At 46.1% G+C, this 25,190-nt stretch overlaps 8 protein-coding genes across 8 annotated transcripts; 3 read left to right on the forward strand and 5 right to left on the reverse strand.

The window, feature by feature from the left end:
* Positions 1 to 628: 628 nt before the first annotated feature.
* Positions 629 to 1,978, forward strand: VTP21DRAFT_3732 (uncharacterized protein; the record flags this gene model as incomplete). Its single annotated transcript, XM_069394067.1, has 4 exons — positions 629 to 678; positions 746 to 874; positions 938 to 1,445; positions 1,520 to 1,978. 4 exons carry the CDS (start codon positions 629 to 631, stop codon positions 1,976 to 1,978), a joined length of 1,146 nt encoding a protein of 381 aa, XP_069249170.1.
* Positions 1,979 to 2,544: 566 nt separating this feature from the next.
* VTP21DRAFT_3733 (40S ribosomal protein uS5) lies at positions 2,545 to 3,634 on the reverse strand (the record flags this gene model as incomplete). The annotated part of the gene is made up of 4 exons (XM_069394068.1): positions 2,545 to 2,835; positions 2,910 to 3,276; positions 3,341 to 3,449; positions 3,604 to 3,634. The coding sequence occupies 4 exons, from the start codon at positions 3,632 to 3,634 to the stop codon at positions 2,545 to 2,547; spliced, it is 798 nt and encodes a 265-aa protein (XP_069249171.1).
* A 960-nt stretch (positions 3,635 to 4,594) lies between these two features.
* On the reverse strand, positions 4,595 to 9,482 carry VTP21DRAFT_3734 (uncharacterized protein; the record flags this gene model as incomplete). The annotated part of the gene is made up of 22 exons (XM_069394069.1): positions 4,595 to 5,301; positions 5,359 to 5,463; positions 5,537 to 5,891; positions 5,961 to 6,051; positions 6,115 to 6,181; positions 6,243 to 6,306; positions 6,370 to 6,508; positions 6,578 to 6,681; positions 6,737 to 6,832; positions 6,902 to 7,032; positions 7,095 to 7,239; positions 7,320 to 7,498; positions 7,567 to 7,820; positions 7,885 to 8,042; positions 8,109 to 8,248; positions 8,307 to 8,481; positions 8,563 to 8,676; positions 8,745 to 8,849; positions 8,926 to 8,959; positions 9,020 to 9,161; positions 9,228 to 9,315; positions 9,429 to 9,482. 22 exons carry the CDS (start codon positions 9,480 to 9,482, stop codon positions 4,595 to 4,597), a joined length of 3,447 nt encoding a protein of 1,148 aa, XP_069249172.1.
* Positions 9,483 to 9,648: 166 nt separating this feature from the next.
* Positions 9,649 to 11,115, forward strand: VTP21DRAFT_3735 (uncharacterized protein; the record flags this gene model as incomplete). The annotated part of the gene is made up of 2 exons (XM_069394070.1): positions 9,649 to 9,871; positions 9,932 to 11,115. 2 exons carry the CDS (start codon positions 9,649 to 9,651, stop codon positions 11,113 to 11,115), a joined length of 1,407 nt encoding a protein of 468 aa, XP_069249173.1.
* Positions 11,116 to 11,292: 177 nt separating this feature from the next.
* Positions 11,293 to 12,789, reverse strand: VTP21DRAFT_3736 (uncharacterized protein; the record flags this gene model as incomplete). Its single annotated transcript, XM_069394071.1, has 8 exons — positions 11,293 to 11,442; positions 11,506 to 11,561; positions 11,622 to 11,674; positions 11,751 to 11,898; positions 11,962 to 12,225; positions 12,288 to 12,332; positions 12,403 to 12,514; positions 12,571 to 12,789. The coding sequence occupies 8 exons, from the start codon at positions 12,787 to 12,789 to the stop codon at positions 11,293 to 11,295; spliced, it is 1,047 nt and encodes a 348-aa protein (XP_069249174.1).
* A 1,265-nt stretch (positions 12,790 to 14,054) lies between these two features.
* On the forward strand, positions 14,055 to 15,421 carry VTP21DRAFT_3737 (uncharacterized protein; the record flags this gene model as incomplete). Its single annotated transcript, XM_069394072.1, has 2 exons — positions 14,055 to 14,703; positions 14,760 to 15,421. The coding sequence occupies 2 exons, from the start codon at positions 14,055 to 14,057 to the stop codon at positions 15,419 to 15,421; spliced, it is 1,311 nt and encodes a 436-aa protein (XP_069249175.1).
* Positions 15,422 to 15,687: 266 nt separating this feature from the next.
* On the reverse strand, positions 15,688 to 17,507 carry VTP21DRAFT_3738 (uncharacterized protein; the record flags this gene model as incomplete). The annotated part of the gene is made up of 4 exons (XM_069394073.1): positions 15,688 to 15,964; positions 16,039 to 16,393; positions 16,485 to 16,714; positions 16,798 to 17,507. The coding sequence occupies 4 exons, from the start codon at positions 17,505 to 17,507 to the stop codon at positions 15,688 to 15,690; spliced, it is 1,572 nt and encodes a 523-aa protein (XP_069249176.1).
* Positions 17,508 to 19,404: 1,897 nt separating this feature from the next.
* On the reverse strand, positions 19,405 to 24,569 carry VTP21DRAFT_3739 (uncharacterized protein; the record flags this gene model as incomplete). The annotated part of the gene is made up of 8 exons (XM_069394074.1): positions 19,405 to 19,611; positions 19,689 to 19,766; positions 19,843 to 21,953; positions 22,028 to 23,464; positions 23,529 to 24,121; positions 24,195 to 24,230; positions 24,302 to 24,411; positions 24,492 to 24,569. The coding sequence occupies 8 exons, from the start codon at positions 24,567 to 24,569 to the stop codon at positions 19,405 to 19,407; spliced, it is 4,650 nt and encodes a 1,549-aa protein (XP_069249177.1).
* Between the last annotated feature and the right edge of the window lie 621 nt (positions 24,570 to 25,190).

Below are 25,190 nucleotides of genomic sequence, written 5' to 3' on the forward strand. Positions count from 1 at the left end.
GATAGATCCCAAGTTTTTTGAAAGAAATCCAGGAGACTCTTGTCCTCTCTCTACTTGCGGATTATGAAAGGTTAACTAAAGTAGCATGAAGGCTGAAGGTGATTTCTCAGCCTTCTTCTCCCAAGATGAATCGTTTGGGCATTGTATTACCATTGCGACGTCGGAAATACATTGGCAAAATGAAAACTATGCTACCATGTTCATTTCTCTTTGGTTCATAACTGTTGGACCTTTGGTTCTGTGAGGGCTGCATGAGTGGAATAGCCCACTTGCTTCTCTCATATTCTCTCTCCTCCTCATATATACAGGTTACCCTTCATACTGGGGTTTACTAGGCTCTTGTTCTATTGGTGTTGAAATCCTCAATATAACAGAAATATCTATGTAGAACCAAGGCCACATCCTGGCACGTGCGGTCACTCTTGAAGAGAGCCGTCAGTTTTTTTTTTGCCCATTCAGTGGGGGAAGACTGCTTATCCTTGCCCTCAATACCTCGAATTTCAGCGAACAGATGTATCTCTGTGGCGCGGGTTTCAAAGGTTCACATGCAATTTATTCAGAGACTGCAATATTTGCTGCCATGGGCACTATTTATTAATTTATCTCGAAAGACCCACTTCTCATTGGTATGGAAGAGGAGAGCAATTATCCGCAGAATACTAGTCCTGTCCGCCAAGGGTACTGATGCTCGCGATTGTTTAACATCTCTAGGATGCTTATCTTTACAATCCAACATAAAACATAGGCACGAGCTGGATAAAGCTGCGCTCGAGGCTTATTTAAAGGAAAACGTGGGGGGCATTCAGGTGCCAATTCAAATCAGACAGTTCAAGCACGGTCAAAGTAATCCCACCTTCTTTATTGTAGACAGCAGGTACGTGTTCACATTGTTGTTTTTTTTTTTCTGCAGCCTCAGTGTATAGCTTGTCATCGTTAGTGGAAAAAAGTATGTCTTGCGTAAGAAACCCCCCGGTGCCATCATTTCCAAAACCGCCCATGCCGTAGAGCGGGAGTATCGCATTATCAAGGCCCTGGGTCCGACCGACGTGCCTGTACCCAAGGCGTACTGCCTCTGTGAGGATTCGGCCGTGATTGGCACGCCTTTCTATATAATGGAGTTCTTAGAGGGGCGGATATTTACCGATACCACTCTCTCGTCTCTGCCGCGTGAGGAACGCGCAGCATACTGGAATGCCACGGTGGATGTCCTTGCCAAGCTTCATCGGCAGGACTACCAGGCTCTGGGCCTTGGCGATTACGGTCGCCCGTCGGGATTCTATGAAAGACAGCTGCGGTCCCTGGGCAAGGTGTCTGCCTTGCAAGCACAGGTGAAAAAGGAGGACGGCTCCACGGTGGGGGAGATTCCCGGGCTGCAGGAGATGTTCGAGTGGTTCAAGCGGAATATGGTCAAGGATGAGGTGAGCATCGTGCATGGCGACTTCAAGGTGAGCTCCTTTCTACGGTTGCTAGCTTCGATTTCCCATCCCACCTCACCCCATCCCCTCTCTCTTTTGCACAGTTGGACAATATTGTTTTCCACCTCACGGAGCCTCGCGTCATCGGCGTGTTGGACTGGGAGCTCTCCACCATTGGGCACCCGCTCTCGGACCTTGCGAACCACTGCATACATTACTATATGCCGTACCTCGAGGGCGCAGCCATCGTTGGCCTCAAGGGCTATCCTCACCCGCTCTACGTCCCGACCGTCGAGGAGGTCTTGGCCCGGTACTGCAGCCAGGTCCGCCGCCCCTATCCTATCTCCCGCTGGGAATTTTGCGTGGTGTTTGCCTTTTTCAGAATGTGCGTCATCACCCAAGGTATTGCAGCCCGAGTGGCGAGAAAACAGGCGAGCTCGGCCATGGCGACCAGCTTCGGCGACGTGTTCGTGATTTTGGCCCAGCTGGCGCATAAAATCATCGAGGAGAAGGGAGAATTGGATGATGCAGCGACATCGGCGAAGGAAAAGAGCAAATTATAGGGGGGAGGACCAAGGCTATTTGTGTATTTCTTGTAAAAGTCCGCTGGTGGATTTGATGTCCGAAGCAAACATTTGTGTAGGAGGGGATGATTCAGTATTTTAAAGCTTTATAAAGATTTAAGAAAAGTGGAAGGGAGGATCAAGAGGAAAATAGGTAGTTAAGGGGAGAAAAGAGAAGAGACATCAAAAAGAGAAAGAGAAAAAGAAGAGAGTGGGCATTAAAAGACGAAACGAAGGAAAGGGGAAAAAGAATAAAAATCAAAAAGCAAAAAAGGAAGGGCCGATGAGAGTGAAAGCAAATCCATACTCAAGAGAAGAAAGCAAGGAGAGAGAGAAAAAATATAATAGATATTCAACATGTTTTCAGTCATGGCAAAGGATGAAAAAAAAAAGCTTGGAAAACACATAGAGGTCTTCTCTCCATTCTTCTCGCCTGCATAACACGCTAGCTTAAGGTAAAGAGACAAGCACTTCCTATGATTCAATTTTGATTTTCATTTACAATTTTCCGCCCTCACACTACATCCCGTATTTTGCCCAACCCCTCTTTCCTCTCCCTCATTCATTTACTTGCGCTGTTTCTGAGCCAAGAAGTCGGAGAACTCCTGGTAAGGCGCCTTGGTGAGCGGCCACTCTTTCCAGAGGTCGGGCGTAAGGAAGCCATAGGTGTTTCCGATGGCGGCGAAGGTGGCCTTGACGAAGTTGCCCATGGTACGGGTGGAGCCACGTGAGGTGGTGTAGCAGTCGGAGATACCAGCGAGCTGGAGCAACTTCTTGGGGGTGGGAGCGGCGACAATGCCAGTACCACGGGGAGCCGGGACAAGACGGCAAATGACGGAACCGCACTTACCGGTAACCTAAATGTCAGGGTAAAAAAGAAAGGTTAAAGCATTGGCACTGTGTTTAAGACACGGTAATGGCATTAACATACCTTGGCCGGAACGGTGTGGGGCTCACCCAATTTGGAACCCCAGTAGCCCCTCCTCACGGGGATGACGCTCAACTTGGCGAGGATGATGGCACCGCGGATGGCAGTCGCGACTTCCTTGGAGCACTTGACACCCAAGCCGACATGCCCGTTGAAGTCACCAATGACGACGAAAGCCTTGAAGCGAGTACGCTGACCGGCACGGGTCTGCTTCTGCACAGGCATGATCTTCATCACCTCATCCTTAAGCTTGGGGAGGAAGAAGTCGACAATCTGGTACTCCTTGATGGGGAGAGAGAAGAGGTAAATCTCCTCCATAGACTTGATCTTGCCGTCTTTGACGAGGCGGCCAAGCTTGGTCACGGGGACCCTAAAAACAATTGCTGCGTCAATCATCAAGCACATCCCGGAGGCATGGAGAAAATGACACTTACCACTCGCCTTTCTCATCACCATCACGACGGCCACGACCACGGCCACGACCACCGCGACCACGACCACGACCGCGATCACCGCCGCGACCACGTCCAAAACCACCACGTCCTAAGTCAATGTGAAAATAATTAGATCAAAATGGATATTGGTTCCTTCATCAGCGTTGCCCCTCCAAAGCAAAATGATCCGAATCGTTCCATGGGAAAGATGATCCACCTCTTGCCCGAAGAACGCCAGAGTGTAAAAATGTCATAGAACTTACCACGAGATTCGGCCGTTGCAGAGTCAGCCATATTCTGTGAGTCATGATGAGAAACCAATTAGCATCAAAGAAGCCGAGTGCAGAATAAGTTCATCCATGCATCCATCTATCGGGGATGGATTGATGGCGATACTCACGTATTCCTTTCCTTTCTTTGTTTTTATAACTAGTCTAAAGACAAAAAAAGGGGTTCTGTTCGAAACGATGGAAAGGAGGAAGGAGTAATCTCTTTAGGTGGCAGCTATTTTATTATTATTCCCCCTGTCTACCTCAGAGGATTTTAGCCTGCCCGCAACAAATCCCATTACGAGTTCTCGGCACAATTTCTGCAACTCCCGGGTTAATACAGGTCTGGGTGATAGCTATGGAGTCTTTGGAAAAAGGGACACGCAGGAGAGCATTGTTTGAGGATACTCAGGGTTTCCCTTCATTTGTATGGTGGAAAGAGCAGTTCAAAAACCTGTGGATCGTTTGATCAATTTTATAATTCCCATAGCATCATTCCGCTAGAATCGTTTCTGTTAACCATAGTTTTTGGGATGATTCTCTAAACTTTCAGAGTTGGCTGCTGACACCAACTCGCTGCACTTTTTTTAGGGCGAGAGCTATACATGATGCCATTTTTATCACTGCATTATGAGAACAATTTAGCTTACATCATCGCCATCCGGTTAAACTAAGAAAAGTATTATTGAAAATGTTTCAATTCTGCTCTTACTGGAACCAGCTATTTATTTTTTTTTAAAAAAAAAAGGTGGTTTCAGTGGATGTGGTTAATGATAGTCTACTGTCTGAAGACTCTTGTATGGTTGAACAATACGACTGAGCTAAAAAAAAGCTGCTAGCTGAAAATATCTCATTATGGATGATAGGCCGTGAAGTATTATATTAGTTTTTATTTTATGTTAAAGGGTCTTATTAGTCGCGCAAAATAGACAGCGGGTATCTATATAAGATAGTTTTCGTTTTTTTTTTCTTTCTTTCTTTTGAATTACTTTACACGCAAGAATCCTCGGACGTTCATCAAGAACTTGGTCAGGCGCTCTCTAAAACCGGCGGACAATCCCGTCAGCACGGCACTTCTTGCTCTTCTCGTCTCAATGGCATTGTTTCCTTGCACAGACACTCCCATTTGCTCTTCGGAAGGCATATCTTCTGTCAAGTGCCTGAAGGCGTCGGCGAGGCGTCCTTGGAACTCGTGCGTCTTCTGCTGCACAATGAGGTGCTGTGCCAAGTGTGCAAACCGCTCACGCCGAGCAAGAATCAGGGCAAGGAGCGCGTCAGCAGCAGGCTGAATAAGCACGCTGTCCAAGTCCTTGAAGAGAAGCAGATTCATCACTTCCTGTAAGAGGATATCCAGAGGCTCCTCGAGCGATATCCCGGAAGGCACCCCGCCTATTTGCATGCTAAAGAGCGCCAAAGGCCCAATCGCCCTGAAGGTCAACCGAGCAACATCGGTGATGGCGTGATCGATGCCGAATTTGAGCGATTCGAAGATGTTCGAGAAGAGGGCAGGTGGAAGCTGCACCAATTTTTCCGGGTACAGCTCAACCAAGGTCGATATCAGCTGGATGAAGCGCGAGCAAATGTGCGGTTGCTTGAGGATTTCGAGATTGATATGAGGGATGATGACGTTGGCACCATGGAAGGTGACTTCTGCAAGGGTGGGACCAGCGGAGGCAGGCTCAAGATTCCTTCCTAAAATGGTAGCCGGTGAGTAGGAGTCGGCAGGGATACTTCGGATCCCAATCAAACCTTCAAACTCGGAAGCCAGGGCCCCGTTGAGCATATCCAGAATCGCGCAGATGTCCGCGTAGGGCTCGTCCATCTCTTCTTCAAACGTGTGCGACCGACTCCGTCCTAGGGAGGAGGGGGAGCAAAAGGCATGAGGCTCCTCATAGACATTCAAAAGTAGACGAAGAGATAAGTTTACCGGCATTTGCTGCAGCATATGCGCTTAAAACTCCCATTACCGCCTCCCAAACCTGTCTTACTCTCTCGGCCCCAAGAGCCTCCACATCCATATATTGCACGTAGTCTCTAAAGAAACCTAGCACGAGCAGCTGCATTTCTGATCTCGTTTCATATACCGAGATAAGCTTGATGAAACTCTCGAAGAAACGGACACAAAAGTGGAAGATGACCTCGTGACTGTTTGCGCGGGCGGATGCGGATGCGAGGGCCAGGCCATCAAACATTTCAAGTGCACTCATCAAATTGGACATAACATCAGGTGATTGATATGCTTGTAGGAAGTCAGGTCGTTGGAGGACCGAGGCGATGTATTTCTGGGTGAATAGAGAATAGAAAAATTGAATGTTGCTGACTTTCTAGTTAAGATTTTTTGGTCAAAATACCTCGATGGTGCATGTAGTCATGTTAAAGTAGCGGTGGGCATCAGGCGAGGAATCAGATATAGCAAAGGTGACAATAGATTGGATCAACGAACTATTAATAAAGACAGGGGTACTTAGAAACAGTGCAAAGACGGGGGACATGGCTGAAGATTACTTGTGGATGACTTCTGGGAGTTGCTCGAGGTGCTGGGTGAAATATTCGATAAGGTCGTGGAACTTTGCTAGAAATGCAATGTTAGATCAGCAAAACGTAGGTTATCCAAGGCCGTTACCCGAACATACCACAGTGTAATACAGCACTACGAAGATCAGATAATTTAGCAAATGTGCTTAGCATGTGTACGATCTAACGGGTGGTAAAACAATTGAGTTCTTAACAAGTGCAAAAAATAAAAAAAGGTAAACCAACCTGTTTTAGTGTTTCTGGTTCTGCGCTCCATAGGATTAAGTTGCCCTTCACGTTCCCCAACAAAAAGTCAACTACAGCTGCACCCTCGCGTTCCGTCGAGGTAATTGAAGATTTTCCAAACGCTCGTGCGATGTTAGGACTAAGATTCAAGAATTGAGAGTATATCAATAATAAAAAAAGGAAAAATCGAAGAGCTAAAATGAAATACCTAATAAATTTATAATTCGACTCGCTGATTAACAAATAGGTTTGGCCCCATCTTTCTAAAAACCAGAAGAGGGTCTCGGACACCTGAGGACTGCAATAAGCAGCCTAACACCAGCCAGTTAAACACCCACCATTTTTCGAATGGAATAAAAATCCTTACCTCAATCTTATTAGCATCCAGGGTGACCGCATCGAGCAGGTGTAATATCAATTTTGGAATCTGTACCACGAGATCCTGAGATGGATCAATGTTAGACTACAGCATAGGTCAAGAAGGTGTGTTAATATGCTGTATCATGCTAGAGGATTGGGAAGAATATATAACCATTCGTGCCGACAGCTCCATTAGAGTTTCTGGGACAAGTGGCTTCTCCCCTTCTCCTGCGTCTGCCAGAACATGCCCCGCTATTAGAATAAGCCAATGGATGTGCTCGTGGATATAGTAAAAATCTCTTCCTACAGTGATCATGATATTATGGCTTTGCAGATTGCAACCTTTGTTCGCTGAGGAGACTTACCTGCGTCCTCCCTTCCGGCCTCTTTCAAACCATTGATAAATAAACCAATTCGCTCCTGCAGCAGCCCATAGAGATGCTGCAATGCTTTCTCAGGCACCATGCGAGCTAATATTGCAATTCCCAACAGCTGGTCCCCATACGTTTCCTAGAGCAGCAATGAGATGAATGGATTTGCACCATTGCCATTATTGACAATCAAAATGCTGAATACAGATTGATGCTTACAACATCCTTGTAACCGCCCTGATTTCCAGATTCATCTTCTTCATCATCTGCAAAAAGCTTGGCACGTTCAAGACGTGTATCAACGTAAACAACGAAAACATGAAGGGCAATGTTCCAGAGGAGGTGCGCGAAATGATTGATCTCTGGGCTGCTGGTAGCGGGATTCATGACTTGATCCACTAAGGCAAAGGAAAAAATTCTCGGTAAACCAAGGGTTAACGAAAAAAACATGGACCGGGACATATACCAAGCTTAACCCACGTTTCCAGTAATTCTCCGAAAGCTTCCGTGTAGTAACTGTCGCCACTCTCCTGCACCGTCTCATTCAGGCACTTCGTTGTCAAAGCAGCGGAGTCATTTACAAATTGCCCAAAGATGGAAACAGTACATAGGATGTCGAGGGGCATGACATCCAGAAGCTGGCGAATCATCTGCGTCACGCCAAGAAGTCCACTGCCGTAATCATAGAAAGAGAATTCGTCGTGCGAGCTGGTTGATAGGCTGAACGCATATAAATTAATTGCCATGGAATTAATCTATTGTCGGCCACATCCGATCGACTTACTCGTTTATCATGGACAACACACCACGCATCACCGTCTCCGCATGCTTTTTCATTTGATCAGGATTTTCAAAGAGGCTACCGTGCAAGCCTGCAAATTGAACCAAGCATTGCAAAACTTGGTGCGACATGACCTCCTCTTCACGCACAGCCTTGTAGAGCTGATCAAAGAGAATATAAGTTAAGCTTACTGGTATAGCTAGCCCTTAAGCGAACAATTCCAGTACCTTAAAAAAAATTTCAAGCACCTCATGGTTCAATAGGAGATCACGCCAATTGGGTGGAAAAGCCGGCGATTTAGATCGAATTGGCACGTCGTCATCAACATCGCCATCCTTTGCGAAAAACCCAGCCAATACATTGTCGTCTAAAGACGCATTTATATTATAAGTATCATTCCAGAATAGAACCAAATTTTATGCTACCTGTCGAAGCAAAATCCCAGTTCATAATCTTTTCCGATAAAGACACGCTCTGCGCAAGTAATGTGTTCTCCGCGGGGTTTGCGTGTGTGTTATCACTAAATTTCATATGTAGGTGAGCGACCTGCTGGTGAAGAATCTGGAGTACAATCTCGAAAATGCGACGTAAATAATAAGACTGGGAAGAATGGGAAGATAAGTTTTGGATATAGAGGTAAGGATATAATAAACATCTCCCTAAAAATGAGATTCCATTTACTTCGAAAAGCTCTCTGCATTTTTGGTGGAAATTCCAGGTCAAACCGACACTAGATGCCTTGGTACTCGAAAATTCGTCCACCAGAGCGTTGCAAATGCTCACGGCCAACAGGTGCTGCAAATCATAGTAAGGAGTGAGTGAGTCAATTGTTTGAAAGAGAGACGGATAAATGCCCGATATACCTCCTGGGAACCCATATTCAGACAATCGTGAATATTCTTGATGATTGCCTCTCGATCAGCCTCCGAGCACTCGGGAAACCCTCGTTTCGTTACGACGGCAAATGCCTATTGAAATAAAGGATGGTATTGATATGATGAGTATATAAGGTGTTAGAAATTGGATATATAATGATAGCACAACCTGTAGCAATTGATCTCGCACATATCGAACAAGGCTATTAAAGGATACGGACATCAGCAATATATATATTTCCACAAATTCCATTAAAACCTACTTTGGCCGGTGGGCGCAATACCCTAGTAAATAATTCTGCAGATTTGACAAATCCTCCTTGGAATAGAGAGCATATTCGCGCACTATTCCTTCTTTGATGGCGGAAGCAGCCTGAAACTGCACATAAGGCGTTGTAGTATGATCTAAAAGAAAAGCCGTTGAATAAATGGAGCTAATGATAATGAATTTTGTAATGTAGTGAGAATTACCTAGGATATATTTGCAAACAGGAAGGATGTTAGGGGTTTGGCGGAAGTTAAGAAGTACTTGCTCGGCGTTGTGGCGAGCTGAGGCGACCTGGGAATGAAAATTACAATCAAGATTTAGCATATATATGGCATTAGCATCGTGCTCTTCTACACGTCTTATTCATCATTGTTCTACATTTCATTCACTGAGTCGGTACCAACCTGAAAGTCCGCGCATGCCTTTTCGATCTGCGCCAAAATGGCCGTGTAATCCATGATCTCGTTGAGATGTTCAATTGGTGAACACAAGGGATCTTTAAAACGATTCTCGAGAAATAAGTATAAATTGCGCCACCGGATCCTCAAACAGTCACAATTCCAATATTGAGTAAACAACCTGTACAGATATTTTGTAGAGGTAAGATCAAGTAAATCTAAAATAATGAGCGCTCCATCGGAGAACAGGCGCAAGGACATCGTGCTTAACCTTGTGCTCGATACGGCCGCTTTTGTTCGGCAAGTACCTTTGCGTCATCTCGCTCAAAACTTCGTGACAATCCCCGAGGTGTTAGCGGAAGTCCGCGATGAACGGGCGCGAGAGTACCTGAATAATCTTCCCTTTAAAATCCAAGTGCGCACGCCCACGGAAGAAGCAGTCAAAGCCGGTATTTTGTCTAGATCTTGCTAAAGTTTAAAAATTTTTCTCTCTAATATGAGGTATATAGTTGTAAGCTTTTCGAAGAAAACTGGTGATTTCCCCAGCTTGTCGATGGTAGACTTGAAGGTCCTAGCTCTAGCATACATGGTTGAGGTTGAATGCAATGGAACCCGACGTCTACGGACAGAACCCCAGAGACCAAAGACATTTAACGGACCCAAGCCAAGACAAAACGAAAAAGTGGAGACAACAGAAACCGTGGCACCTAATAATGAAGAAGAAATTTCAGTCGAAAATCAGGAAACCAACGACAATGAGGAAGCAGCAGAGGCAGAAGATCAACAGGAACAAATAGAGAAGAAGAAGGAGGAGGAGGAGGAGGAGGAGGAGGTAGAAGTAGTGGTTGAAAATGAGAATCAAGAAAGAGATTCCAAAGAAGAACATATCGATAATGCTGAAGACATAGTCGCGGAATCAGTCGACAGTATCACCAGCCAAATTAACACTATATCCCTTAATGGCACCACTGCTACATCCGAAATTCCCGATAATACGCCAATTTCAACAGATACTGTCAAGGAAGTAAATGAGGATGAAATTGAAGATGATGACGAAGGAGAGTGGATCACTCCCGATAACGTACATCAGCACAAGGAAAAAGCATATGGGCTCCTGCCCGGCCAGCGCTCTTCTCGCCGCACCATAATCAAATCCGCCTGTATGACCGGCGATTTCGCAATGCAGAACGTGATTCTTCAAATGGGTATGAATTTGCTCTCTGTTGATGGCCTCCGAATCCGCCGCCTTAAATCCTATGTCCTACGGTGCCACGCTTGCTATAAGATCACCACTGACATGGAGCGAAAATTCTGCCAGTCATGCGGAAATGCAACTTTAATAAGGACATCGTGCACTGTAGATGAGCACGGCAATGTTACATATTATCTTAAAAAAGATTTCAAATACAATCTTCGAGGAACGAAATATTCGATCCCGGATCCTAAAGGAGGGCGGTGGCAATCCAACAAGGACTTACTTCTTCGCGAAGATCAGGTGGAGTATCAGCGTGAGTTGAAACGATCGCAGCGGGCCAAGGAAAAGGCGCTCAAATCCGATGTGTTTGATCCAGACTACATACCCTCTTTGATTAGCGGCACACATAGCAATTTAATGGGGCCAACCATTGGGTATGGCCGGAAAAATCCAAATGAAAGGAGAAGAACTGGAAATAAGAAGAAAAAGAACAAATAACCTGTATCCTCTATATAATTAGTTTTTTTTATCAATGTTTCCCGCACGTATTTATAGCCATTTATGTTTCTTTGTGTATTTGGCTTTTTCCTCCTCCTTTATTGAAGGCATTGGCTTACAACATATATAAACATTTAAAATAATCATTCTCCATACTCCAGATAAATATGAGCCTGTCTATTTCGGCTTCTTATTATCTTCTTTCTCTTCTATATCTTTTGCTAACTTCTCCAAGTCTACATCTTTCTCTAACACGTCTTTCAGCGATATTTTTGCAGAACCGCGTTCAATTGGTTTTCGTTGTGTAGGCGAAGGCTTCCATCCAATCTAAGTGTCAGGGTAATAATAGCTTAATATACTATCGTTCAGCGGGAGAATGCGGAAGCTTACCATATGTACAATCTGAAAACTCGCGGGTATACTCCCATCTGGATTCCCATGAAGTTCTAAAAACGTATACTTGAATAAGTGGCCAGACTTTTCAGTAGAACTAAAGAACATTTTACCCTTATAGATTGCCGCTGCCGCAAGTAGATTATCTCGTTTCAGTAGTGGCCGCCTAAGAATGATAAAGCGATTGTTAATTTGGTCGCTTAAATCGTATAGGTTGAAAACATAGAGCGAATGAATAGTACCTGCTCAGTACCGCATTGCTCTCGCCCATCATTCGCAGATCCTCCATCAGTTCAAAGGGACTTGGATAGTTAACCACCACCTCGTCCACATCCACAGTTGTGATAGTGAAACCAGCGCGCGAAAGCAGGCCGCCAGCATCTCTTATCTCTATGTTAAAATCTTTTGCATTTAGCCTCCAGTGACAGGATAACCACCAATGAAAAAACTAACGGATCATCGGCGAAATACGTGGGGATATTCCTCCCTCGCGTTCAAGATCTGCAAGCTGTAAGGCACCTCGCAATTCAAAGAGGGTGTCTCCTCCAAACATCGATGCAATAAACACTCCGTCTTCTCGAAGGGCTTTATTGGCTTGAATAAGGGCTCCCGGTAAGTCGTTTACCCAATGTAATGATAGATTGCTCACGATAGCATCAAAAGTGTTCTCTTTAAAAGGGAGAAGTTCTTCATCGGTTTGAACCCGTTCAATTTCAACTAACAAGTCATAAAAGTATTAGGGTCGCGTATATAATTGGCGATGAGAGGTAAATACTCACACTCGTATTCGGAATCCTTCTCTGCATCCCGGTAGAGCATGTTCTCTATCGATAGGGATCATGAGGTCAATTAGTTGAGTTCAAGTATAGGTACAATATAAACTCATGATCATACTTGACATATCGCACATGACCAGCTTTTTTACAATCCCATTCTTTAGGTATTTACTGACATGTCCACATCCACTCCCAAGGTCCAATACCGTGCCAAAGTCTCTCTTCACATCCTTTAATACGAAATTAATAAATGTGAATGAAACATTTCCTACACTATGAATTTTACCAATAACCGATCCACAACACGCTCTGCAATCTCATCCTTCAGATAATCAACTTGTCGACTTGCAACGGGATCGAAGGATGCGCGTTCACGTTGAAGCCGTTTGGCATTGCGATCGAAAACGGTGAACGCTGATGTATTGGTGGTGGAATATGGAGAGTGATGGAGGAGGGGTACCGTGGGCCGAAGGAAAAATGAAAGACGGCTAATCGAGCTTGGCATAACTATGAATCCCTACACAAACTCCTCTATCGTATTCAGTAGATCGAAGTAATTACATTTCAACGTGACTGCATGGGCGCAGCTGAATGCCGCGAATTCGCAGACTCTAAGTAGGACCAAACTAGTGTTGATATTAGGTTTCCCTAATGATGAAAATACACTACAGGAGAGATAGATCCATGGAGGTCAAGCTCGGTGGCTAATAATTGTTATAGTTTATTAGAAAAAGGTTCATGGGGGATAAATGAGAGGCTAGAACAAAGAACAAAATACTTGAACACTTTTACAATTGAAAATTGTATTAATTGTATTAAATGAAATTCAATTAAGTGAGCCCATAAGAGGCTTCAGGGAGTACAAAAAAATATCGCATATCTGCACAAATATAACCTTGTATATCTTTTTCAAGTGAACGCTGTCTTATTTTGTGACTGTATGGATTCAAAGAGGATATTGCATTAGCAAATTCGAGTTTCGCTACTTCTTTCACACGGCCTCATGATTTTTAACGCGTCAATCAACACTGGCAACAAATCTCACCCTTATGCTCTCGAACCTCACTAGAAAAGGCCGTGCCATGACTCTGGTATACACCCGAGAAATGCATATGTCAAATGCGAGATAGGGTGGCGTTTGGTGTTATTTAGTAAGAGATGATGCATGTTGCCTCCAATAAATGGATCATGGCATATCATTTCAGATTCAGTTTTCCTGTGCCGATACCCGACGAGACAATCAGGAATAAGGTGATATCGTGATGCGATTAAAGCTATGTCTATATTGCTCTAGTGATAAGAGGGGGCTGTCAGTGTGCAGGACGACCCCCCATGCCTCCATAGACCCGGCCGTCTCCTGCCCTAGCGATCCCATGAAATCAGGACCGGATAAACCCGTAGTATAAATTAAACCAGGAAAGGCGTACAATAGCTTCATTCCATTTCCCGCTACATCCCTTATTGTCATTAGACGGTTAGAAGCGCACTCAGCGAGGTTGCCCAAAATTGAAGCCCCGATAGTGAATTCACGCGTTTTGCAAACTTAAATTTCACGCGTCTTATTCCATAAACCTCTCTTTGTCTCCAACGCGTTATTATTCTCCTGTTTATTTACTAAGCCTGCGATCCTGTCCATCTTGTTAGTCTTCATTTCTCTCTCGGCAAGGGAGGTGCCCCATTTCCTTCCCTCTTACTCCCCCCTCTCCCCCCAATACAACCAAATCGCAATTCTTACCGACTGTCCAAAGGCTTCTTCGAGTATTCAAACAAATGGTCACGTACAACAACGGCAAAGATCCTGCTCGCCCACGTTCTACCTCTGAATCCAGCACTTCTGTCCCATCAAACCCAACTGTAGCTCCTTCGCCCTTTCCCCTGGGAGGCGTTGCACGAGGAATGCATCAAATAAGATATATGGTTCCACCGGGGGCGCTAGCAGCAAGCGAATTCCTACAAGAGGAAGAGTCGAACACGGCGCCGTCCACCCCCCGTGCTGCACAGGCTCATCCACAGGCCACAACGGCAATGACCCAGACGATATATACATCAATGTTTTTGGAGCAATTGCCGCATGCGGCTCTCTCTCAACCCCATTCTTCCGGGAGTTCACAGAGAAGAGAGGGAGAAAGAGAGAGTAGGAGGCGAGAGCGAAGGGCAACAGGACACCCGCCGCCAGCTGCATTCATTATACCACCTCCTCCGCAATTTATGGAGGCGCCTCAGCGATTTCCTCCTGGCGATTCCGCTACACAATTACAAGCAGCGACTGCATTTTTCCCGCCTGCCTTCCACCTACCGTATGGTTTCCATCCCCATGTGGTGTACGCTGCTCCCTCATCAATGGCATCTCTGGCACCCACCTCCGAGCAACAACAGGGGGGTTTTACCGATGCCAGGATTGTGGATCTAGACAGTGAAGGTAACGATTGCCCCTCGACTCATGCCGCTCTAATTTGACCAATGTTCTCTATATAGGTGCAAATAGTCAGGCAAAAGCAGCAGGCAATGTCCAAGCGCTCAATCAATCCTCTCACCCGCAAGTGTCTACTGTCTCCCCCTCCACCCACTCCCAGCAATTCCACCCGCAGCAATATTCATTTCAACCTCCAGCTCAACCCCAATACCCTGCCGCTACTCCCCCCGCCACCACCTCTACCACGGCTTCCACTCGCAGCGAAACCTCCGATATCGAGCTTGAAGAATTACGCCGCCAAATCATCGAGCTTCAAATCGAGCGAGATGAATTTTACCGCCAGGAGAAAGAGCACCGTCAGCGCGAACACAAGATCCTTGAGAAATTGGCACGCGGCCAAGTATTTTTGCAGCGCATTTTGGCCGAGCAGGGACTCTTCGAGCCACCTCCGCCCGCCCGAACATCGTCAAGATTCCCCGCCACCACACTGAGAGAAGGCAGAAGAGATGTACGGAGATATCCTTATGGGTATTGGCCTTATGAGGGATATGATGATGAGGAAGGATATGGATATTCGCCTGAGCTATATCTTTACGGGAATGACGGAGAGAGCAGCTATGAGGAAGAGGAAGCATACTATGGTAGAGATCAAGAGAGGGAGAGTGATGAGGGCAGCCGCAGGAGAGCAGGAAAGCATCGTCGAAGAAGGAAGAGTTGGTACTAGAGATATAGCGAGTGGGCGCATCGACCGAACTTTTCTGAGAGAGAAGATGGGAGAAAAGCCACAAATCCACTGCTGTTTAATTTATTAAATAATTCAATTAATAGAGAGAAATATCGTTTCATTTCGAGAAGGAAGAGAATGTGAGAGAAGGAGGTGTAATGTATGTAGAAATGCACAAAATACAAGCAAGCAAAATGAAACCTATAGCTAATTCGCATAGCTATATACAATAAACAAATAAATAATAGATAAATAGATAATGGAAGCTAGAATTTTCTAAACGCCGCCCAACACAGGCCGAATCCAGCCAGGATGTCTGAGATTTGGGTGATCGCATACAGGGTCGTCAAGGCGGCCATGAGCCGGAGCTCGCGCCGCAGCTGGAAAAACTGCAAACCAAACCCAATGCTTACAAAACTGCACGTGGAGAACCATTCCCCAACGGTGAAGCAGAATTCGTTGACCTCAGCACGGTGCTTGGGGTTGATAGCGGTATTGAAGATGACGGCCGTCATGATGAAACCAAGAACAAACTTGGGAAACCTAAAATCAGAAGAAGAAACACGCCAGTTATAAGCACACACAAGAGAAAGGAGGGGGAGGCTCTTCTCATGTACCTTTGCCAAAGACTTCTCAAGCTGTCCATGATTCCAGACTTTTTCCTCGGCTTTGTCTCCCCGTTGCCGAGGATTCTTTCTTCTTCAGCCAACTCCCTTTGTTTCTCCACGTGAGTCCAAAAGGCGGCTACTCCTACACTGATCGGTCCAATAAGCACGTTTTGCATCATCTTGACGACGGCAGCGGAGTCAATTGCAGCCTTGCTTCCATAGATGGTTGCACTGGCAATGACGGCACCTGTACTATCCACGGCACCACCAAACCAAGCTCCAGCCATCTCGTCGGGAATCCGGAGTGCTTTGGCAACGTAGGGCATTGCGAGCAAACTGGGGATGGTGAATACTGAAATAATAGCTGTTTGCGAACGTAAAAACGGATCAGTATTCATTCCTCTTGTTACCATTGTGGCAGCAGCAACATCAATGTAGGTATTCAACACGCTTACCTATTGGCATTTGCGCTTTCGTTGGCGTACCAAGGCTTGCGGCCAGCGCAACCGCTGCAGAGGATCCGCAAATGATGGAAGCACCTGCCATGATGATGGCGAGCTGGATGTCTATACGTAGCCACTTGTAGCCCACAAAGTAGGCCATCAAGGGGAAGAGCAGTGGGGTGTCAATCCAGGAGACGAAGATGGCGCGGGAAGCAAGAGGTTTTAGCACGGATATATCGATGCTGAATCAAGATATCAAAACGAAGAGAGAGATAGTGGGATAAGAGCACTCAGCATATGAACTAGAAAAAAAGTGAAAGCTTACCAGAGCAAGACCAAGCTGATGGAGATGTAGAGCTCGGTTTGCATAGCAATCTTTAGCCACCGCGGAACCACTTCGCCTCGTACACACACGTTTCGCAGCACCATCCCGAACACAATGGCCCACACAGAATCCCCCAAACTGATGCTCTTGATGCCCTTTTGCGCAGCAAGCCACTTGGATATCATAGCCAGAAACCACACGACCGCAAAACCAAAGGGAAAGAGTCGGTATGAGGGAGAGCGCAGCGAGGCAAGGCAAAGTGTGAGAAGAATGGTGGATATAGGGAAAAGGGCAATCAGGCCGTAATTTCCTTTGGTGGCAAGAGAGGAGAAGGGATTGGCGGTCCAAGGGAGGAACTTGGGCTCGGGTATGTGGTGGCTCACACATGCTACGACACAGCCTAGCAGAATAAAGCCAATCCAGCATGACCACCAATCCTCGGTGTTCCACCAGAGAAGTAGCGAGAGAAAGCGCTTTTTTCTCTGCTCATTGGGATTCTGTTCCTGTTTCTTTACCGATTTGGAATCAGTGGTGGAGGCGGCTGAGGTCGATGGGGTTCGAGAACTTTGGGAGCATGTAGGATGCAATTCTTCTTCAATGCCGAGGTATAAGTTAGCGATGTCGGTGTTCGAGATCCCACTTGCGGATTTAGTCGTTCTTGCATGTAATTCCCCTAGCTCGAGGTCATCTTTTGCTATACTCTTGCTCATGTCTATCGATTATTAAAGCCGTTGAGAGAAAAACTCGAGAAAAAAAAAAAGGAAATCCTATGGGGATTATATATCGGAAATGATTGGTTTCTGGCTAGAATAAAAAAATCGCTCTGCCGGTTTGAAAGCATTTCAGAAAATGCTTAGATTGGGGTCAAGTATGACTATTACCGTAGGTTGCCGAACTATAAATATTGACTCAAATCGATTCGGCTGCGGATAGTTAATATGTCACTTTCCTAACGTAAATTACGATTAATTCCTGCCTTTTCACTTTTGAAGCGTCTGAAGCTTGTGCTAGGCTTAGCTAAGGATGAAATATGCTTTGGCCATAATTGAAATACTAAACTGCAGTAAAGTCGAGAAGCTGCTTGTCCAAAGGGAAGCTAAAACCAGGCCGTAGAGGTTTATTTATAGAAAACTTGTCTTGCACAAGGCTCTTAGCCTGTTCCCTCATTTAGCATTAAAATATCACATCTTCTAGACAAGCTCGCGTGCCTTTAAGGTGTAAGTTTTCTGCCATCAGAGGCGAAGGTGAGGAGGCCGCTTCTAGTCTTTTGACTCGGTTCAATCACAGTAATATCTGGCATAACTGGGATGGAGTTTTCAATTTTTAGAGTAAATACTCCCTACTAAAATCCAGAGTCTTTCACTTTGAGTTAAGAGTTTAATTACTCTCCATAATTTTCAGAAAGAAACTTCCCCCAACTCTTCACTTGCTAAGTTTGGTTAGTATACAATATTTCATTTGCATGTAACTCGGTTGAAAGCCTACTCTAGCATTTAACTCAATATTAACCATGCAGAAAACGAACTATCATGATAAAGGAAAACCACGCCCATAGAGCATCGGAGAGTCTGAAATTGAGTTGCTAGCCTGGTAAAATGGGGGTAAAGCCAATTCACTCAACCTGAAACATATGGTCCGTGGAAATGTCAAGTTTCAGTAGACTTTGAGTAGTAGTGCAATTAGGTAGATATCATTATCCATATTCTCTGTGTGGGACGCAGGCAAGCCAACTAATATCCATTAGATATACAATAATTGAGCCGCCCAAAATTATTTCCTATATATACTTCCCTAAATACTCACAGGCAGTCTCTTACCATAAGTAACTTCGTATATCATGTTTCACACTAATGCTTGGCAACCCACAATTTTATGATTGGAGATATTAATATGAGATGAACGTATTTTTTTTCTAAGCGGGATTTGAGTCTCTTGCACTCCTTTACTCTAACAATATTGCACATATTTCTCTTTCTCTGTACTATAGCAGCACTTAAATGTGAAATTTCGCCCTCCTCACCCATTGCAGATACTGTGAAAGCTATTCTACGTGAATGTTCTCCTGTGAACCTATTAGCATCAATGAGACTGGTTCTGACTGTAGGACAGATTGATTGAAACAGAGGAAAAAAATTGCTTGGCAACCCATTAAGGGGTTCGGTTGACTGGCAGCTTGACACGTGCTGAAGTTTAATGGAAATCTGGCAGCTTGGGTTAACAGAGTCGGTATCCAAATGCAATATAGCTGACAATGTGAGGACTTACGTTATATACACTATGTTATATACGTGCCATTCCAAAAAAGTATTTTCTTTTGAAGTCTCAACTCCTTTGTCCTGGGGTATGTTTGCTACATCTGTCTGAGTGACTTTCAAGTTTTAGCAGATTGGTTGGCATTGGTTGAATTGGTATGAAAGCCAATTCCAGGAATAGTATAGCTATTGAAAAACTTGTCCTGTATTGGGGTATATTGAGGACGTTCAAGCCTTTAATAAAATTAGGACAAACTATAATATGTTCGCTCCTCAATAATAAATAGAAGACATGCTACTAGTTAAATAGCTGGAAGCATTCGTTGTGCAGGTCGAACAGGAATAAGCTACGCCCTTACACAACATCTTGTCTCTTTTGGAATTCGTCTTTGACTGCCCATATCAGATCCAAAATCGTTGCAGCACTCCAAGCTTGCGTCGGACAACTGTCTGTACAGGGTGCGCCGTCTTTATTAGTGAGCTCGGGCAGCCCGGCCCATGGGGAATTTTGGATGTATCGTTTATGGGGTAATAAAGTTCGTTGGACTCTTAAGGAGACCTCCTATTGGCAGGAAACATGGTGAGAAGAGCATATTAATACTATTCCTTTTCTTTCTACGCGTTGCTGAATGTACTTGCCTGAGCATCGAATTTATCACCACAGGCCTGGAAAATCAGAAGTGCACGCAGGAAATAGCCTGCGCACCACACCCACTCCTATAAATATGAAAGAAGAGCAATCTGTTAGCACTAATGATTCAGCAGAGTATATACATTTATAGCTGATGCCTACCGGTCCTTGGTGGTAATTCCACCCTTTTGCAATCAATCGATCGGCCCCATCATTCGAGTTATCATAGTTTGGCCGGTAGGCCCAATCGGCCGGATCCAGTGTGCGCATTCCAAGCGGGCCCATGATAATTTTCTTAGCTATTTCTAGTGCCGACGCCGCATGTTTTGCGTCGAAAAGTTCCGGTGCAACTACCATTGCCACTGCGAAATTGGGCCTCAGTTGGTAATCGCAATAGGGCTCGGCAGAGCCGTAGGTATCCTTGTAAATGCCGCGGCGATTGATGAGTTTGGGATCGAGGGCATATTGGGAGTCATCGGAAGGAGAAGTGGGGATATAGAAACAGCGTTCAAACGAAGATTGGATCAAAGCTCCCCACTCCTTGTAGCTTATCTTCTTCTCTGCCTGGTCGTCCTCAGCAGGTATCACCACACCTTCGTACGGGTATTTGCCTTCCTCCCAGAGCGAGGCCAACCACCGTACCGCACTCTTCTCCAGTCCCACAATTTCCACTGCGGCCCCGTCTCTTGGGGTGGCGGGGACCCCTTTATTTCCAGCGCGTTCGCTCTCTCCCATCTTATCCATCCAGGTCCCACAATTCCACCGATTTCCCCCGCACACAAATCCTGTGGTCCAGTCGACTCGCGCGGTGACGTTGAAGCCGGGGTCGGTCATCTGCGTATCCAGTGCCGGTCCGGCGTTCCACTCCCGGAAGGAAATTCCCTTGGCATGCCGCTGCATGATTTCCTGCACTAATTCTGCGATGGTGGATGAACGCGAGTACGCCCGTTCATCCTCCACCTCAACAAACGTGTCTCCGTCGGGAAATCTTCTTGGCACTCTCACCTCCAAGAATTTTAGCCCCTCGGGTGAGAACTTGCAGTAGTCCTGCACCGCTTGCGTAAACCACCAGGCCGCGTCCCGTGCATTATACCTAGGATAGCGCACCGCATCGAGCAAGTTCGGGATAAGCCCGTGCTTCAAGCTTCCGCCGAACGCTATTATATGCCTGCGCGCGGCTTCGAATTGACCAGTAACGAGGTAGAGTCCCCGCAGTGAAATAAACACGTCTCTTCCCCAGCACCGCATGTGCTGGTGTGTAAAATGAGGCAGGCCTGCGGCCATAGAAGCCCCGGGCTCGGTGGGGTGTAGGCCAGTTGAGCTGACACGACCATACATCTGTAGTGCGCACAAACTTAACGACCTGGTGAAAAAGTCCCCGTTTCGAATGAATTCCGACATTAATTTTTTGGTTGCGTGTTTGCGCGCCGCTTGGTAGACGGTGTTGAGGACGAGGGCGAAGTATTTGGGCAGTAAGAAGTTTGGAAACTCTTGCACGATCTTGAAGTGGCTCTCGAGCCATTTCCTAATGCCATCCAATTTCGGGTACCACCGCACATACTCCTCGAGGCGAGAAACGCAGTAGTCCAATGCCCAGCGGCCATCCCGCAGGTGCGCACAGAATGGATGCCCCAGGTCATTCCACTTCATAATCGGCTTGAGCACCGACATGAATCCCTCAAGCCCGCAGTATGGAAGCGCCCCCCACCCAGGAATCTTATAGACCCCGCGACCCACGCTGTCCTGCTCCTCTCCATCGCACCGGTACAAGAGAACATTCATCTCCTCCGAGCCCAGCTCCTGCACAGCCTCCTCCACGCCCTCTTGCAGTTTCGTGATAAGGTCGGTGGGTGTGTGTCGGATCCAAGTGCGTAGAAGCATCACGCTTCCCGCCGGGAATTCTCGAGGTACCACCACCTCTGTGTACATGCCTTTCTCGTCGGTCAGTTCCTTTATCATTGGGGCCTCTAGCGCCTCTAGTCTTACCCTCAGTCCCCTAAGATAAGTTTTGTTCTCTGGAATATCTCTCGATAGCACGTCTAGGGTAGTCGTGAAGATATGCTCCACCTCGCTACCTCGCAGCTTGATGGGCGCAATATTGCCCCGCTGCGACTTGTTATTGGCAAACGCAGTATGTGCGACGAGAAGATAACCCTGGTGGGTAGATGGGTGCTGGCGGTGCACCATAATGTAATTATCTTCGTGGTGAACATGTGTCTCGATGAATCCCTTGCGTGCCATTTCGGTGTGAAGGTGCTGGAGCACCCGTTTCACTGTAAAAATATGACACAACAAACCGTTAAACATCAGTAAAGCCACGCGCCAACGAGCGCCCCAATCATCCTACCTTTTCCTATGCCTCTGTCTTCAATTTTACTCCCCCCCTCATAGTGCCGCTTCTCCTTAACTAGATCCAAAAGCGTTGGGTATACCTCATCGTATCCCTTCACACTCCCAATTGCGCACGCAGACATCGCCACAAGTGCAGCATTGGAAAGCGTATCCTCCGCTCTTCGCTTCTGATGAGGTGTCTCGTTGTCGTGGGTGCAATCCATGAAAAGTGCATGCGGAGTCGAGCCGGAAAGTGGGATTTTGACGCAAGGTTCGACCGCCCCGGTCCTGGGATGGACGCACTCGGAATACTCGGTCAAACAGTCCATGTCCATCGATCCGACAGGTTTCCCGCCATGACGATGTAAAAGCCGGCTAAGCTCTCGTGGATCCCAGGCCTGCATCGCCTCGCGTATCAATGAGGTAATGCCCAATCGCGAAACAAATTTCACGTCCATGGTTTCGGAGCCCGTGAACAACTCTGCTACCACGTACAGATCCTTTCGCACTCGCCGTGCCGCATCTAAAAAGTACTCGGCGACATGAATAGGGGTCGAGTGGCAATTGTCTATACGGAAGCCATGGAAGAGCGAGGCGACTTTTTCAGTGTAGAGTCGCATATGCTCCCACAGCCAAGGGTTATCGTCCGGCGAACGGCCGTATCGTAGTTTGACGCAGTCGCCCCACACGATGACCTCTCTTCGCAGATACGCCTGTGACTCGTTCGATGCAAAATCTTGAAGTGGGTTCGCATTCCAAATCCATCCGTTATTAGCTAACATAAGCTCTCCCTCCTGACGAGACCGCGTCCGCTCGTCATCCTTCGGTAACCGCGTAAAATAGGTTTCAATCAACGGTGCCTCTCGTGTGATCTCCCCGAGATTAGGCCCATCTTTAGCAAGGCGAGTATAGGCGGCACGATTGGCAACGTTCTCTATAATAGCTTTGGTGTCATCGTCATACTGTATGTAGAGCGGCAAATTCACTTCATTGAGTAATGCATGATAGCGCTTGCAAACACGATCAACCTCCGCATCCTCTCTCTCAAGAGCCTTCATGAACGCCAATGCCTTGTGTACGTTGATTTTTATCCCGAACCGTTTCCCTAATCGTCGCTCTTCTGTAGCATCCTGCGCCAATCGATCTGCTAATTGCTTCAGTGTCATATTTTGCAATTCCTCCCTCGAATATACCTCCGAGTCATACTCTTCCCCTCGCTCGATCGCTCCCCGCAACTCAGCCACAGCGGACTCGACATCAACAACATAATACTCCCACAATCGGATTTTTTTGATAACTTCGTCCTTGGCGGCATCCATCACCTTGTCAAGGTCAGCACGTGTAGTGAGAACAGTAGGAAGACCTAGTTCTTTCAGGCGTGCGGAGAAGTCCAGAAAAGCGGTATCTAGCTCGTATGCAGGCGCTAAATGCGGCGAATTGATCAAATTGTAGCCTATATTAGCAAATAGTTTGAGTATTAGAGTGTATTGAAAAGCCAATGCGTTAGGCGCATATACCAGCTTCTGGGTGTTCCAATAGCCATTCAGAATTATGTGCCGTATGATTCCAAACCACATCAGACAGGCAGTTTAATCCAAATTCATTCCTAACTCTTTCCAACGTTCGTCTCATAATCTCGAATCTTTCCTCCTTCGTCTTCCATGCGCCCGGCTCTTCGTCGGCATACAAATCATGTGAAAAGTCAAGCTGATCTGCAATTGAATATGGGGAATCCGAAGCCCCGCGCACTTGAAGCGGTACGAAATGGACCCAATTGTATCCAGCAGCCTGGAGCGCGCGTAGGTGAGGGGCCCACTGAGGGAAGGGACCAAGCCACTTGGCTATAACCGAGGCAATAACTATCCCGTCCAGAGGGAGAGGTTGCCACTCATCCATTCCCCCGCTCTTTGGAGTGATGTTAGAACTCAAGCTGGAGAACGATGGAGAAGGCCTTGCGCGGAGCCGAGGCTCGACCATAAAATGCCCAGAATCGGAGCGTTCGATTTTATGTGGTTCTGTCCAGTTTTGATATTCAATAAAATATTCATACGCCCCAGACTCTTCTATTACTAGATCGCAATAGCCGTCCATGGAGGGATCATCTTTGAATCTGCCAGGCAAATTGGATTTCTTTTAGGTTTTTTTTTTTTTTGCTTCCATATTTCTCATCTTTAGGTACTTACTCTAACTTGTGGAACTTCTTTCGATCGAACTCGCCACTAATTAAATGAAAATGTATACACATTAATAACATGGCATAGGCAGGGAAATTGCATGTATTCAGACTTACCCCTCTACTGGATAGTTTGTAACCAGCCTTCCTCCACGCGATGCCAACGAGCCCACCACGATTTTGAAGCGCAGGATGTAAGCTTGTTCCGGCGGGCCTAGCCGAACATACTTTTCGAGTGGGAAAAAGAGAAACAAAGCGCGTCACATTAGCGGGAGCCTCGCTAGGGATTCTGGCAAATAATGCTCACCTTTTTGGCATCCTCGGGCGACCCATCGTCGCCGAGCTCTAAAGTATAGACGACAAGCTTGTCTTGTAATAGTGTCATTAACGATGTGGTTTATTACGAGGAGGGATAGAAGTAGAGAGAATGTTATATAAAAGACCAGGAAATGGCCTACGCCTTTCTTCTTTTAGCTCCTCGTTCCTAATTTGGTTGACAATTCAAAACTCCGAGGAAAAGAATGATTTTCGAGATCTGGATAAAGATAGGGGAAATAGGTTCAATCGAGGTCACCATCGAGCTTATCGGCCCATCGAATTGGGTAATGAGAGCGCCATGCGTCAACCTCTTCCTAAGAATATTGTGTTGGTGGGAAGAAAGAGAGTGAAATTGGCAAGTCCTCCTTTAGTCAGCTACTCAATGAGTCAATCAACAATTTACTCAGCCATTTCTGCAGATCAAATTTGTTGGATCAAGGAGTAAAAAAAATTTTTAGAGGAAAATTAGGTGGTAAAGGAATAATCCAAAGAGCATCTAATCTACTGATAATTTATGGGGAGAAAGTAGGAAAATACCAGGAAAAAAAAATAGAGCGAATTCTCAATGAAATGTAATTTTGTTTAGTTCAATAGAACAAAATCATATATATCAACCAGAGACCGGGGATAATATAACAGGGATGAAAAGGGCTCGATATACACACTATTAAATATCTCAAATGGATTC

Source organism: Calcarisporiella thermophila (assembly GCF_041956535.1).
Source record: "Calcarisporiella thermophila strain CBS 279.70 unplaced genomic scaffold VTP21scaffold_18, whole genome shotgun sequence".
In the NCBI taxonomy this organism is placed as follows: domain Eukaryota; kingdom Fungi; phylum Calcarisporiellomycota; class Calcarisporiellomycetes; order Calcarisporiellales; family Calcarisporiellaceae; genus Calcarisporiella; species Calcarisporiella thermophila.